We start from the raw sequence: 15529 nt of genomic DNA on the forward strand, positions 1-15529 counted from the left end.
CACTAACTGTGAAGGATTATTCATCTGAGGGAAACCAAACACCTTACAGACCTGTCATTTGAAGTGCTTTAGAATAGGGATGACCTTGGTATAAAATAAAAAAAAAAAAAGTTATGTTCACTTTTTGTTTGTCAAAACTTTCAGAAGGATGGCACTGTAAAAATGAAAAAAGCCAATTCAAGGACACACAGAGATATGCAAATATGACATTTTGTAGAACCCACACAGCCTGTCATTAATTACTCTACCTGCACACTTCTTACAAATGACAACACAGAGATTGATGGATGCCCAGTCAGGACTGGGAGCTTTACAGTCAGCACAGCTCCTGTTGGACTCATTGAACCAAATCTTCTCAGCTACTTCATAATCAGACAGAGTTTCTGCTATCGATTGCTGCAGTGCTTCAATCCAGTCTTGTTTCTCTCTTTCCGACTCTGCTGTAAAGCTGAAACAATTGACTTGTCTGTGTTATTGATCTTTATTTTAAAGCCCAATTAAACATAGTCTGTAGTCTCTCTTATTATATTTACACCCAAAATCACAGTCCAAAAATCTTCCTCTATACAGATATAAATACGAAGATGGAATCTATTATTTTGTATTTTTAGTCAATGAAAACTCTGTTTTTGTATTCAGTTTTCAACAAAACCACAACTAGCATGAGCTACATAGCTTCTGTAAAGCTCAAGTTATGTTCCTGAGTTACTTTCAATCTTTTTATGCTACCACATCCCGAACTTAAAGCCTGAACTTTAACAAAAGCATAGAATAACCTAAGGAAACACGAAGACGTATTTAGGAGTAAAAATGGACTTAGCAACTACGACAGCCAAAAAATTATTTTCATTTAAATTGATCTTTTTGAAAAATCTGAATAGTAATGAGCAAACACCAACATGGTGATGGCTTAGAGAAAGTCAAAGAACTAGCTATCAACCAACTAGTCACAGATTCAAATCACTGATCAAGACTAATTTGCCTGCTACTCTAGTCAACTGAGAGCAAAAGGAAATTCTTTGCTAACATTTAGCAAGTCCAGGAGAACAAAGCAATTTCTTCTCGTGCATTACTGAAATTTCATTTAAGAAACACTACAACACTTAAAAAAATGCTTTTATTGGCATATACTTTTATTTTCTTAAAAACCATTACAGGTCAGAGCATCAGCCAAAGTGAAACTTTCTACTGATTTCAATGAAGGATTTTTACCAGGTATGGTCCAAGTGACACTTTTCAAATAAAATGCTTAATATTAAATGGATGCAGCACTATTTCATTACTGCAGTTTATTATTCTTTAACATGGTGTCAGATTGTTAGTTACTTTTTTCTTCTGCCCTTGCACACAATGAACAAGGAAGTCTACATAAAAATATAAACCTTTGCACATAGGATGTCTACTCAGGGAGGTAACAGATGAAGCACACAGCTAAACAAAAGGGAAGAAAATCTTTCTGGTTTTTAAAAAAATGCTGAGAATTCTTAATGAAAATATTCCCTTGTCATTCAAACTAGATAAGTCACTTTAGTACAAAGCAAGGATTTCTTTAGTGTATTAGTTATTTGCATATTTTGTAATGTAAATATTGAAGTTCTCACCTAAAGCTTTTATAAGGAGTAATTATTTCAAAGGATTGCTTTGCAGACCGATCCACTTGTTTTACATTTGCCACATTCATAGAGATTAAAGTGATACCAAATCCTGTCTTAAAATCCTAAGGAAAAGAAATAAAGGTTCAGGGTTTTATCATTGAAGAATCAAACATGTACAGAACAATTAAATTAGCATGATCCAAAAATTGAAGGTCAGTAATACACATTTTGGCCACAACACGCAAGCTCCTTCTAATTCATTAATGGATAAAAAAAACTTACACTACATTTTGTCCAAACACTACGCTTCTAATTGCTAGAATGACCTTACTTGATAGAATGAGAAAAAACACACACTATAACTATTAATAAAGGGAAAAAAAATGTTAAATAACATTGCATTAAAATGTGGATCCAAAACTATGGGAGCATCTAGCTTAAATCATGCTTTGGTGACTAAATAATGTTTATACATCTAAATCCTTCTCCTTGACAGCAGTTTTGCCTATTTTCATACAGACTATTTTAAAAAAATATATTATGTATAAAATTATTTCTTAAATCTTTACATGCTTATGCTTCTGATGTATTACGTGAACTAAACATGTCAAATGTATTTTTAAAAAGTCCTATATAGCAGCTGAAATAGACAAAGGGTTATCTGTGACTTAATTATTAGAAATTCTAAGCATCTTTGCCTTAAACTAGGAGGAATTATTTTTTTCCCCCTGCATGGAACAATGTACTTAAAAATCAATCTTACATTAACACAGTTGGGAAATAAAATGTTCAGTGAGCTCTTGTGAGGCTCTCTCAAATGCATGAATTTTGGAAAAACTGATAGGCACATATGTTAGTTCTGATCCATTAAAACACCATCAGTATCTTCTTAACCTGATTTAGATGTTCATCTAACGGTAGTCACCTCCACAAGTTTAATTTCTGGGAACATTAGCATACTTCTTGGAAACAGTAACTGCATCAGAAAAGAAACAAACTACACCACCCAAGCGAAAAAACAAATCCACATGTCTTACCACCTGCAAGTTACCTCTCACATAACAAATAGTTGGGTATGGGCTGATAAAACACGAGCACTGGAGGGGAAGAGCTTCAGAGTTACCTGCCTGTGCAGAGGGGATTGTTATTCTAGTAAATACATATTTAAACCTGCATCACTCACAAGTTTCTTTTCATAAGATTTTCAAATTCTGTGAGCATTAAAGCTCACATGGAAAAGATATTCTGTATTGGGTTTGCGTGGCAAGGTTTTGGTAGTGGCAGAGGGGGCTTCTGTGAGAAGCTGCTAGAAGCTTCCCCTATGTCCTACAGAGCGGATGCCAGCCAGCTCCAAGCCAGACTTGCCACTGGCCAAGGTTGAGCCCATCAGTGATGGTGGTAGCGCCTCTGCGACAACATATTTGAGAAGGGGGAAAAAGTTGCTATAGGCAACAGCAATTTCAGCTGGAGAGCGGAGACTATGTCTGAGAAACAACTCTGCAGACACCAAGGTCAGTGAAGGAGGGGGAGGAGGTGCTCCAGGCACCGGAGCAGATTCCCCTGCAGCCCGTGGTGCAGCCCATGGTGAGGCAGGCTGTGCCCTGCAGCCCGCGGGGGTTAACGGTGGAGCAGATCTCCACCTGCAGCCCGGGGAGGACACCAGGCCAGAGCAGGGGGATGCGCCTTGAAGGAGACTGTGACCCTGTGGAGAGCCCATGCTGGAGCAGGGGGATGCCCAAAGGAGACCGAGCCCATGCTGGAGCAGGCTCCTGGCAGGACCTGTGGCCCCATGGAGAGAGGATCCCACGCTGGAGCAGGTTTGCTGGCAGGACTTGTGACCCCGTGGGGGACCCACGCTGGAGCAGTCTGTTCCCTGTGGAAAGGGCCCATGCTGGAGCAGTTCAGGAAGAACTGCAGCCCATGGGAAGGACTCATGGTGGAGAAGTTTGTAAAGAAGTGCAGCCTATGGGAGAGATACCACACTGGAGCAGGCAGGGGAAGAGTGTGAGGACTCCTCCCCCTGAGGAGGAAGGCACAGCAGAGACAACGTGTGTGATGAACTGACCGCAACTCCCATTCCAGATCCCCCTGCACTGCTTGGGGGAAGGAGGCAGAGAAAACCGGGACTAAAGTTGAGCCTGGGAAGAGGAGAGGGGTGGGGGGAAGATGAGATTTAGCTTCTATTTCTCATTATCGTACTCTGATTTGATTGGTAATAGATTATATTAATCTGTGACAGTAACTGGTGAATGATCTCTTCCCTGCCCTTATCTCAACCCATGAGCTTTGCATTATATTTTCCCTCCTCTGTCCAGCTGAGGAGGGGAGTGAGAGAGCGGTTTGGGTGGGCACCTGGTGTCCAGCCAGGATCAACACACTACAACTTCACAGAACTTGTTTCACTTCATTCCCGTATTTTAGGTATGAACAAATAAAAGTATTATTTTAGACATGATTGATAAAGCTAAACTTGACATAAACAATGCATATGGGTCTACGCACAAGTGGAAGTACTAATTATAGCACAGGAGGCATTATAGAGAATTATGCCCTAAAAGGCATTATAGTGTCCACTTTAAGATGAGATTTTTAAAATGCCATGATTTCCACTAATTAAACATAGTGTGGGATAAGTCAGCTAATGCTTCCTTGCCAGACTTAAAAATTTTATTTTTTTTTACCTTCCATTACCTTTAACAGTAACAGTGTGGAACCCAGGTGTGGATTTCAGCACAAACCTTTATAAAAAGTAGTAACTTTTCAACAAGTACCCTGGCTAAGCCACTCCTCATATAATATATTTTTTAATATTTCTACCTTTCTTCTACCCTCATATCCTGTAACATAGTCATTTTTAATCTCCCCCCCGTCTTCAGACCCAACCCCATTTTCCTATAAATTAATGTTCTTCATACTGACACATCTGGCTAAGAAGAGAGCAGAGTTCTGTGAAGCCTACACAATCCCTAACTCATCCTCAAAGATCAGTTCTATGGGAAAGGAGTGGGCAGAATAATCTCTTTTTGAGTATGAACTTGACAGCATGCTCTGTAGCAGTGAAGCAATCTTCAAAACAGACATCACCAGTGAGAGAAACAGAAGCATGAAATAAAGAGTTAAAAAAAAGATTGAGGATAGAAAAAGACTACATTTTTACTTATATTTGCAGAAGTGTCTTAAATCAAATGACCAAAATGAAAAAAAAAAAAAACACCTTTAACTTTCTAGAATTAAATGGTTTGTGTTTCTGAGATGTAAATTGGATGCAGGTTTCAATTATTTCAAATAATTGGCCCTAAAAAGCCCTGACTTTTAAAAGACAGGTAATGAGACTATACTTGTACTTGAACGAGAGTGCAATGCATTCTTCATTTCTTAAATAACAGCTGAATGACTGCCAGAAGCCATGGTAATAGCAGTTCAATACACTCTTAGGCCCAGATTAACAGTTTACTGAAGGTAAATGATAAGTAATGAAGACAACTGAAATAATAACTACCACACTGAGACAAATCAAAAGTTCACCTAGCACGGTAGCTTCCCTTTAAACACTTGCTACTGATAGCATAAAAAGAATGTAAATAAGAAAAGGTACATTGTTATCTTCCCACATAAGCTGCCAGAAATTTAAGGACTTTCAGCTCAGAAATCATAGAATGGTATGGATTGGAAGTGACCTTAAAGATAATCTAGTTCTAGCTCACCTGACACTTTCCACTACATCAGGTTGCTCAAAGCCCCATCCAACCTGGCCTTGAACACTTCCAGGGAGGAGGCATCCACAACTTCTCTGCAAAACCTGTTCCAGTGTCTCACCACCCTCACAGTAAAAAATTTCTTCCTTACATCTCATCTAAAGCTAGAAATTAATCTGGCTTCAGAAGTCAAAGATAACAAGAAATGTTTCTAGAAGTATGTCAGTAGCAAAAGAAAGACCAGGGAGAGCCTCCATCCCCTGCTAGATGCAGGAGGAAACATGGTAATGAGTGATGAGGAAAACGCTGAGGTGCTTAATGCCTTCTTTGCCTCAGTCTTTAATAACAAGACTAGTTGTACTGAGGGAATCCAGCCTCCTCAGTCAGAAGACAGAGACTGGGAGAACGACCCCCCCGCATTCCGGGAGGAGATAGTCAGTGACCTACTGCATCACATAGACATACACAAGTCTATGGGACCTGATGGGATACACCTGAGGGTGCTGAAGGAGTTGACTGGAGTGCTCGCCAAGCTGCTTTCCACCATTTACCAGCAGTCCTGGCTGACCGGGGAGGTCCCGACAGATTGGAAATTGGCCAATGTGACGCCCTTATATAAGAAGGTTTGGAAGGATGATCTGGGAAATTACAGGCCTGTCAGCTTGACTTCGGTGCCTGGGAAGCTGATGGAGCAGCTCATCCTGAGTACCATCATACAACACATGTGGGACAACCAGATGATCAGGCCCGGTCAGCATGGGTTTATGAAAGGCAGGTCTTGCTTGACAAACCTGATCTCCTTCTACGACAGGGTGACCTGCTTATTGGATGAGGGAAAGGCTGTGGATGTTGTCTACCTTGACTTTAGTCAGGGCTTTGACACCGTTTCCCACAGCATTCTCCTGGCAAAACTGGCTGCTCATCGCTTGGATGGGCACACACTTTGCTGGGTAAAAAACTGGCTGGATGGCCGGGCCCAAAGAGTTGTGGTGAATGGAGTTAAATCCAGTTGGTGTCCCCCAGGGCTCGGTTTTGGGGCCACTCTTGTTTAACATCTTTACTGAAGATCTAGACAAGGGGATCGAGTGTACCCTCAGTAAGTTTGCAGATGACACCAAGTTGGGTGGGAGTGTTGATCTGCTCGAGGATAGGGAGGCTCTGCAGAGAGACCTGGACAGGCTGGAGCGATGGGCTAAGGACAACTGTATGAGTTTCAATAAGGCCAAATGCCGGGTGCTGCACTTTGGCCACAACAACCCCCAGCAGCGCTACAGGCTTGGGGAGGAGTGGCTGGAGAGCTGCCAGTCAGAGAGGGACCTGGGGGTGTTGATTGACAGCCGGCTGAACATGAGCCAGCAGTGTGCCCAGGTGGCCAAGAAGGCCAATGGCGTCCTGGCTTGTATCAGAAACACCATGGCCAACAGGGACAGGGAAGTGATCTTACCCCTGTACTCAGCACTGGTGAGGCTGCACCTCAATTACTGAAGCCTTCTCTTCTCCAGGCTGAACAACCTTTTAGACTAGATATTAGGAAGCATTTCTTTACAGAACGGGTGTGGTGGTTTAGCCCCTGCTGGGGTCTGAGGCCACGCGGCCGCTACCCCTCCCCCACAAAGGGAGTGAAATACAAAGCCCCAAGACTGAAATAAGGAAAGGTTTAATACAACAGTGCAATAGCAACACAACCAACAACAACAATAACAGTAATAGTGATGGCAATTAACAGAGCAAAATAGCTACCAAATACAGCAGTTTGAAGCACGATGTACAAAACCACGAGTGCACCGCGCTCCCGCGCCAGGAAAATGTGACCTGCCAGGATGTGACCTCCGCATGGTATCTGAATAACCCGGCTAGAGCTCCCCCCCACTGCTGGGGAAACTTAAGCCTATCCTGGTTAAACCAGGACAACTGGTTGTTAGGCGTTGGAACGGGCTGCCCAGGGAGGTGGTGGAGTCCCCATCCCTGGAGGTGTTCAAGAGGCGGGTTGACATAGCACTGAGGGATATGGTGTAGTTGGGATCTGTCAGTGTTAGGTTAACGGTTGGACTAGGTAATCAAGGTCCTTTCCAACCTAGATGATTCTGTGATTCTGTGAACCTCAACTCTCTCAGCTTGTCCTCACAGGGGAGGTGCTCCAGCCCCTTGATCATCTTCATGGCTCTCTTCTGGACCTGCCTGAGTAGGGGTCATGTTTTTCTTACATTGGGGGCCCCACAGTACTCCAGGTGGGGTCTCACAAGAGCAGAGTAGAGGGGGAGAACCACCTCCCTCAGCCTGCTAGCCCAGGATACGGTTGGCTTTCTGAGCTGTGAGCATACATTGCTGGCTTATATTCAGTTTTCCATCCACCAACACCTCCAAGTCCTTCTCTGCAGGGCTGCTCTCAATCCACTCATTGCCCAGGAAAGTTTCTGAACAAATAGTGGCAGCAAGCCCATCATACTTACTAGCCACTGACAGACTCATCCTCAAGGAATTTAAACAAATTCATGATTTGAGGCCTCCACAGCATCCTGATTCATAAATTTCCCAAATGCTTATTGTACAAAAAAGTACTTCTTTTTGTGCATGTATGTTGGGGGGGTTTTTTGTCTGATAACAGCACCTCATTACATGATGTTAGAGAAAAGAAATGGTAACTAAACTTTACTCATCTACCTAGTCCATACTGTTCCTTCTCAAAAATTTCTATTCTATATTCCCTTCAGTCTTATCTTTTTTATGCCTTCAAACGGCTAGCTGCAACCACTTTCCTTGGAGCAAAAAGGGAGCAGGCAGCATGAAGGACCCTGCAGACTGAAGATGGCACACATCTGTGTCTGTGAAGACAGACACTAAACTTTGTTGTACTGAACTTAACAACGCAGATCTAAGAAAGCACTCTAGAAATGAAATGCATTAATTTGAAAGTCTTTACCTTTAGCTGGAGCACCAATCCCCCAAAATTTGCACATGTACCCAGTGTATGAAGAATCTCACTGAAGGGAGAATAACTACTACGTTTTAAATTAAGTGTGTAAGAACTTACAGTACTGAATTTCAGTGTGAGGAATGTCAGAAAGATTAAAAAATCAGAAGTGAGGAATACACTTTTCAGAACTGAAGATGGTGGCAAATTAGCCAATTTCATTGGTACATTAGAGTGAAGCTATTTCTGTAGTGGTCCAAACTCTTTAGGGTAACTGTACAACACTTGGCATAAACCAGGCTTTGTGAGCGACACGTACAGTGGAATCTAATTTTCAAGGTTCCGAATTATATGCTTTCAGGAGTGCAGTCTTGTGCTCTCCTTCAGAAACAGAAGTGGGAATTGGTACAGAGAAGAAAGAAATGCTCCACTTCGAAAGATAAATTCATTCACTTTGAGTGCGCAAGAGGACAATAGGGCCATTCAAGCACTATACAAAATGTACTGACAGCAAGACCAAGCAGTATCTTTTCAGAGTAAGAATTGTCTTGCTTCTACACACTGAAAGCTCATTGTTTCAGATAAATTAAACTATGTTAAGACTTTCTGACAAAAGAAGAAAAGTTTAAGAAGTTTCAAAAATGCACAGAGAAAGCTGAGGGTTGAGGGTTTTTTTTAAATATGTATGTCTTAAATATGTCTATATTTATACTGCCTTCATGAATTTGAAGAAAGGTTGAAAAATGGGTTGACAATAAAAGCTTTTTTAAAAAAAAAAAAACAATTCTTTACAGATATAATAATAGATCAAAAGTATTCCGTAAACAGCACAGTTAACTGAAGGCTAAGAATACTAATAGGGCAAAGTAGTTAACTATGAGTATTGGCTTTCTGGTAAGCTGTTGTTCCTTCCTGAAGGAGAAATGATTCTAATGTGTGAGTCCTGCTGTCATTATCAGCCCTGTCTGAAAAAGACATAACCTATGAAAACCTGTCATCTGTATATAAACTGGAAATTACATAACTTCTTTTTTTTAAAGATACCTTTAACATGTATATATAAAGTGCATATTAGTGTACAAAATTGCTTTCTCTTTATGTATTATAGGCAAAAGCTACCCTGAGACAGGTTTTACTAACCTTTCTTCAATTCTGTTCTGGATGAAATTCAAGGAGCTTCAAAATTAGTCTCATACCTTTTCTAACATATCACCACTGTTTACAGACACAGAAATAAACACCAAGGTTAGGGAAAACTTAAGTACATGTATGAATAAAATCACGCAGCTACATCTAAAATAGACTAATTTTCAGAGTTGCTAAACACATAACTTCTGGTATGTCATCTTAAAAAGACAGGCCTAGGCATCTTTCTCTATGGAATTCCTAAGCAAATGTAATCAGAGACTGAATCTTGTGGCTTTCAGCTAATGAACAGACCTCCTCTACAACACTACTCTTCTCCCTTGAAAGTATAATACTTTTTCTCTCTTATTTTTTCTCCTCCATTCAGTTTTGCAGTAGTAACACTCAGGCTGTTGGTTTAGTCAAATCAAAATTCATCTGAACACAGGAGTTTTAGAGCTGCTGCTTGTGTTCCTCAACTTCTACTGTTTTAGCAGTTATAATCATGTCTTTGGATGTGCTGTCTTCTATGACTCTAAGATTAATTCCACAATATATAAAGTTGATTAAAAAAAAAAAAACCTTGCCTCAGGAAAACATCTCGGACCCCCCCCCCCCAAAAAAAAAAAAAAAATCCAACCACAAATATAAGTTTAGCCTTATGCTTCACATAACAGTCCTTGGAAATAAATCCCAAGTTGTATTTTAAAGGTTAACTAACTCTATTATTTTCACATTAGAAATCAGTCCATATTTTTATCTCAGTTTTTTGCTGGAGGACTAAGGGGATAACAGCAACAGCAAAAGGAAAACTGCTGCCATGATTTCAAGAGAATATATTTCTACATACACACACACACATATACATACATATGTAAATATGTAGTTTTAGCTTATTTTGAAGTACAGAACTCAGAATTACAGAAATAGTACTGGTGTATGCTGGGAGCATAGCACTTTTGGAAATTGTTACATCAACTGAGTAGTCTCACTGCACATCAGTTTCCTTCCTGTGAATTAAGAGATCATGGTCCCTTTGATTTTTTTGTCTTTGGCTGTCAGATCTTGAGGTCACACCATATTTAAGGATGTGTGTGCCCACACGCACACATACGTAATAAGGGTCCAATTAAGCCTACCTGGTAAGAGGTACCAGATAATACAACAATAAGAATATACTACATATATACATACATGTGTGTATGTGTATATATATGTATATGTGTACGTATATGTATATATGTGAATGTGTGTGTTTATATCTGCACACAAGTGCTTTTTTTAACATCCATCTTTCTTACCATCGTACCACTAATTTACAAAAGGCCCATCCATATTTCTGACACTACTCTTGTCCTACTGCCCATACACAGAAGGTTCTTGACCTTTAATCACAATATCTCTGATTAGAGTTCCAAAATATGACCTTACACGTTTCCTTTAATTTATGTTTTCTATTTGCAATAGCTCTTTAGGTTTACTTTGGGAAAGCTACCACGAAGTTTGTGACAATTGGACTGACTTCTTTCTGAAAGATCTGAGAATTCCTTTAAGAATTTAACATGATTTAGACTCTTCCTTCATGATAGCCCCATGATATTTGATTCCCTTCAAACAAACAAATTATTCCAGAGAGATGAAAAGCCAGTAACTAGAATCCTTCAGATACAGCACTCATAGTTTCTCTCCTCTCTTTCTTAATTGGAGGTACATATTTCAGCCTTTCCAGCTATTAAGGAAGGCTAATTTCTGCAACAGAAAGATGGGAAAAATTTGTTTCCATATTAATGAAAATTAAGACATATTTATGTATTAGTTTTAAAAACAGGGGCTAGTAATGCAGAGATTACTTTGTTGATATTAGTTCATCTCCACAAGTTTATACTGATTCACTCTCCTTTTAAACTATACTTAGGCTTAGCTTCCCCAGTTACCTTTCATCAGGCTTTTCAAATCTTTAGAGACTTACGTCCCTCATCACAGTCTAAAATATTTTAATATAGATTTTAGGTGATAGTTACATATCATGGATTGAAATAAAAATTGCCACAAGTAAAGACATATGTAGTCTCTCTTACAGTCTTCCAAATGAGGTCTCAAACTGAAGCCGCAGTGAAGCATATAGTATATAATTACACACACAAAAAAATGATGTTAAAAGAACATGAAGTTTGCCAACTCAAGCCCTGATGAGCAAGGAGAAGCTAGAATTCAATCTGTCTGTGTATGTTAACCCTATAGCTTTGTGCTCATCTGTTATAATATGTGAGGTAGTCACATCATCAATTTTAGGTTCTTTACTTCACTAAGCAAAATTCTTGCATCCCATATAGAACCACTTGAAAGTGATTTGAGCTATTATTGCTATTATTGCAATAATATTATTATTACATTTTGTAATGACAACCTCACATGCATAATTTTGGAGGTTAAAAAGAATGGAGGGAGCAAAAGCTGAGAAGGGCCACTTAGTGCCATGCAGTAGGTTTGTTTGCAGTGGAGTGTATTGGATATGCTACCGGAGCACATCCCACTACATCATTACATTATAAAGAAATCTAGTACATGTACTTTGAGATGGCTCTATGATGAAAGCCAACACGTAAGAAGTGGGGACAACTAAGAGATTTGTTTCAAAAATGCATTCCTGACCAACACTCCAAGGTAGTTACAACCTTAGATGTTACTTTTCATACAAGTTACAAATCTCTCTAGTCACTTACTACAGAAGTAATTCAGAATCCTCACTTCAGCAGCTATGTTTGTATTTTGCAGTATCAATACAATTTTAAATCACTTGATGATGCACCATCAGGCACATGCCTTGCTTGTTGTATGGGATGGATCTAGGACACATGAAGATGAAAGCCCCCTTCCTGTATTGGCAGCAAAATACAAAAAAAGGAGGATCACATAATTAAAGTGACTGAATACTTACTATCCTGGAGAGTTAGCTCTTGTCTTTGCCTTTGCCAATTTCTACTCAGTGTAAATCAAAAGCCTTAGTATACAGTCATTTCACTGTACGTTTTTCATTTCCTAGTACCTGACTTTATGCTCTAGGGTTTGATTTGCAGAACTGCTGAGCAACTGGAACTTCAGCTGACACCTGTGAAAGCAGCATTTTGAGCAGGTATAGTCTGACAGAAAACTATTCCCTTCCAACCCCCCATAAAAGACAGAGAAAACAGAGAGTGCAAAATATATGGATATTTCAATCATTCATACTGTTTCTTGTAACTGTGTGGTCATATACAGGAAACAATCGGGTTCCTTTACCTAACAGGAACTGATGAAAAATAAATTAATCATTGTTCCTCAAATGGCCAAACACAGCAATTACTGATCATTTCCTCAGAGCACGTTCCTTTTACTGGTGAAGGATTCTTTCTGTAAGGAACTTTTCAACAGTGTGCAATAAAAAAGGCACAGGTTACTCCATGAAAAGAAATTAAAATTATCAAACAGTTACTAAGTAAACAATGCACTGAATGAGGTAGCGATCCTGTGGAAGAAAATAGCATATTATATTATTAATATCTATCATTAATAACTACTGCACAATATTAAATTGTATAAACTGGATGAAATTAAGGGTTTAGAAATAAGACTAGTTTTCCCATGTTTAGAGTGGGTGCACAAATCTGTAATTGTACTAATATTGTTTCACACAGGTCGTCTTTGTATTTTCACGTTTTCAGCTAAATTCTCCCCAAAAATGAAGTTTACATAGTCACAGGAACATCTGTCTCCCTACCTAACCCCAAGTAAATTTCTACTCCAGATAGATGCTTGGCTTCAATCCAAATCAACATAGTAGCAGCCACTGAATACCTCAGGTCTTAACAAGATTTAAGGAACATAAATCAGAGCAGAGGACATGGACTCTAAGTTTCCCCACTCCTCTCCTCTCCAGTCCCAAAAAGAAAGGCCTTTGTGTATGGTCACAGTTTATTAAGATTAAAATTAAAGATTAAGATTAAAATTAAGACAAAATGATACAATCTGGAAAGTTGTGTTCAGGGACAACAGCTACAAATACATACATACATAAATTAAAAGCTTCCATTTCTTAATCCTCAAAAATGAAGCAAGAAGACAACAACAGAGAGGAGAGGAAAAGATAATTCCAAATATTCACAAGCTTCTCACTTGTGCAGAAACATGCTGAAAGGGAACGGGGAGGGGGGGGAAAAACATGCTGCAACCATGCCTTGTCATTACAAATAATTTGTATGCTATGCCATTTAGTGATGGTCCAATAACCTTTTCGTTATTTCCAAAACAATTTGTGTGAGCTGTTGCAGCAATGTAAAGAACTGAATTCTACATAAAGATGTACATTTTAACACAAAACAATTTAAAGCTATTACTGGAGAGTTCATGACTTAAAGGTCCAATAGTAATTATCATTGCTGCTTTAGAAAAATACTGAAATGACTGAATTCTTCAACTATTCTACAATTCAGAGCTCAGCTGAGGTACAGAAAGTATGATTCAGACGGTACTCCATTCTGCATGCACATGTGTTCTTTTTCATGTCACTCAACATACTAGGAAAGCAAGTGTCTCACATCTAGGGCACACAAGACATAACCAAGCATCAAAAGCAAGCTGGTAACACTGCATATAAAACCTGCCTTGCTATCTTCCCAAATACCCTGACAGATACCAAGCAAGAGAAACAAAACTGCTCTCTTTGTTGCCAACCCTCCCCTGCCATGTGCAGACAAAGCTCCAATTTGAACAATTACGGTAACTCCCTTCCAGCACGATTCCTCTGCAGCGTGGAGCTCATTCAGAAATCAGCATCTTATTAGCTAGAGAGGATGAAGCAACTGCAGCCCACCTGGGCTATGATCTTTACTTTTGCAGCTCCATGAAACATCATGAGATGACATAAAGATAGTGCAGCTAAATAAATACGTAAATAAAATTCAAAGCCTGTCATGTGCAAGTACAGCCTATATTCATGACTTTCACCTTTTCCAATGGCCATTTATAGCATTGCCTCATATTAAAAGAGACAATCATGTTCCTTAAGATACAGAACTCAATACATGGAAATTCATTCCGTATCAGAGTTCATTTCTTGCTACTGGCTTCACACATTTTCCATTCCAAAGTGATGCCAGTTTAACATATGTGAAACCTATTATTACTTGGAAATTCCTCAGGTTTTCTCACTGTTACTGTTTGACCCCTTCCACCTGCCTATGATTTTTTTTTTTTTTTTATTTAGCTGACATAGGTATCCCTTCAGCCACCATCTCAAACTCAAATATAGTTTTAAACACTCCCCCTGGAGCAAGCACCTCTTGTTGATACAAGGCCATTTTAAAACATAACTATTACTATTAAAATTTTAAGTAGCCATTTGGACTCTTCTTTGGAAGTGCTTCACAACTGGAAAACTTCTTGGAAGATTTATCAAGACTGTTCTCTGGAGACCAGAAGGATCTGTATATTTTAAAAGTACCACATACAGTTATGGCTTTCTGAATTCACATCTTTGTAATTCTCTTGCTGGAGCTTTGCATACACACCACAGATCTTGCTACATATTCATAGTCTGGACAAACTTCTAACAAAATGTTTGAACTCCTAGAGGAAGGACAGATTGTGAACATGTTTGATATTTTAAAATCTAGAGCAGTGGTCACGCAAAATTGATGAACCTCTTTATAGACATTTTTGTACAGTTGTCACCGGACAAAAAGAGAAAACTGGTACGATACCCCCAGTGGCAAAGATCACCTAATGAACCAAAAAAATCTCCAGATAATGCAGTTACTGCTTTCCTACTAATTTACCTGTGGAGATAAACAAATATGACATTGACCACTAAAAAGTATTATTGATCAAGGACAATGCTTTTACTTACTGACTGCAAACAGCACGGTGCTAAGACAATTAGTCCTCACTGTATAGATAAAAAACTTATTTACTACCTCCTACTTCAGTAAAATAAAATTTATGATATCATCCTCGTTTCAGCTGGGATAGAGTTAATTTTTCGTCTTAGCAGCTAGAATAGTGCTGCATTTTGGATTTAGTATGGGATTTAGTATGAGAAGAATGTTGATAATAGTGATGTTTTCAGTTGTTGCTAAGAGATTAAGGACCTTCCAACTCCCCATGTCCTGCCTGTGTGCAGGTGTACAAGAAGCTGGGAGGGAGCACAGCCAGAGCACCAGACCTAA

General features: G+C 39.3%; 1 protein-coding gene across 1 annotated transcript in view; it reads right to left on the reverse strand.

Annotated features, from left to right (window-relative positions):
• Positions 1 to 15529, reverse strand: part of ARAP2 (ArfGAP with RhoGAP domain, ankyrin repeat and PH domain 2) — a 141503-nt gene that overhangs the window by 76257 nt on the left and 49717 nt on the right. Inside the window, exons 10-11 of the mRNA XM_074822309.1 lie at positions 1602 to 1717; positions 249 to 448 (exon numbers count right to left, since the gene is read on the reverse strand). Coding sequence (XP_074678410.1) covers positions 249 to 448; positions 1602 to 1717 — 316 coding nt within the window. The remainder of the gene's footprint in view (positions 1 to 248; positions 449 to 1601; positions 1718 to 15529) is intronic.

Source organism: Strix aluco, chromosome 4, assembly GCF_031877795.1.
Source record: "Strix aluco isolate bStrAlu1 chromosome 4, bStrAlu1.hap1, whole genome shotgun sequence".
NCBI lineage: Eukaryota > Metazoa > Chordata > Aves > Strigiformes > Strigidae > Strix > Strix aluco.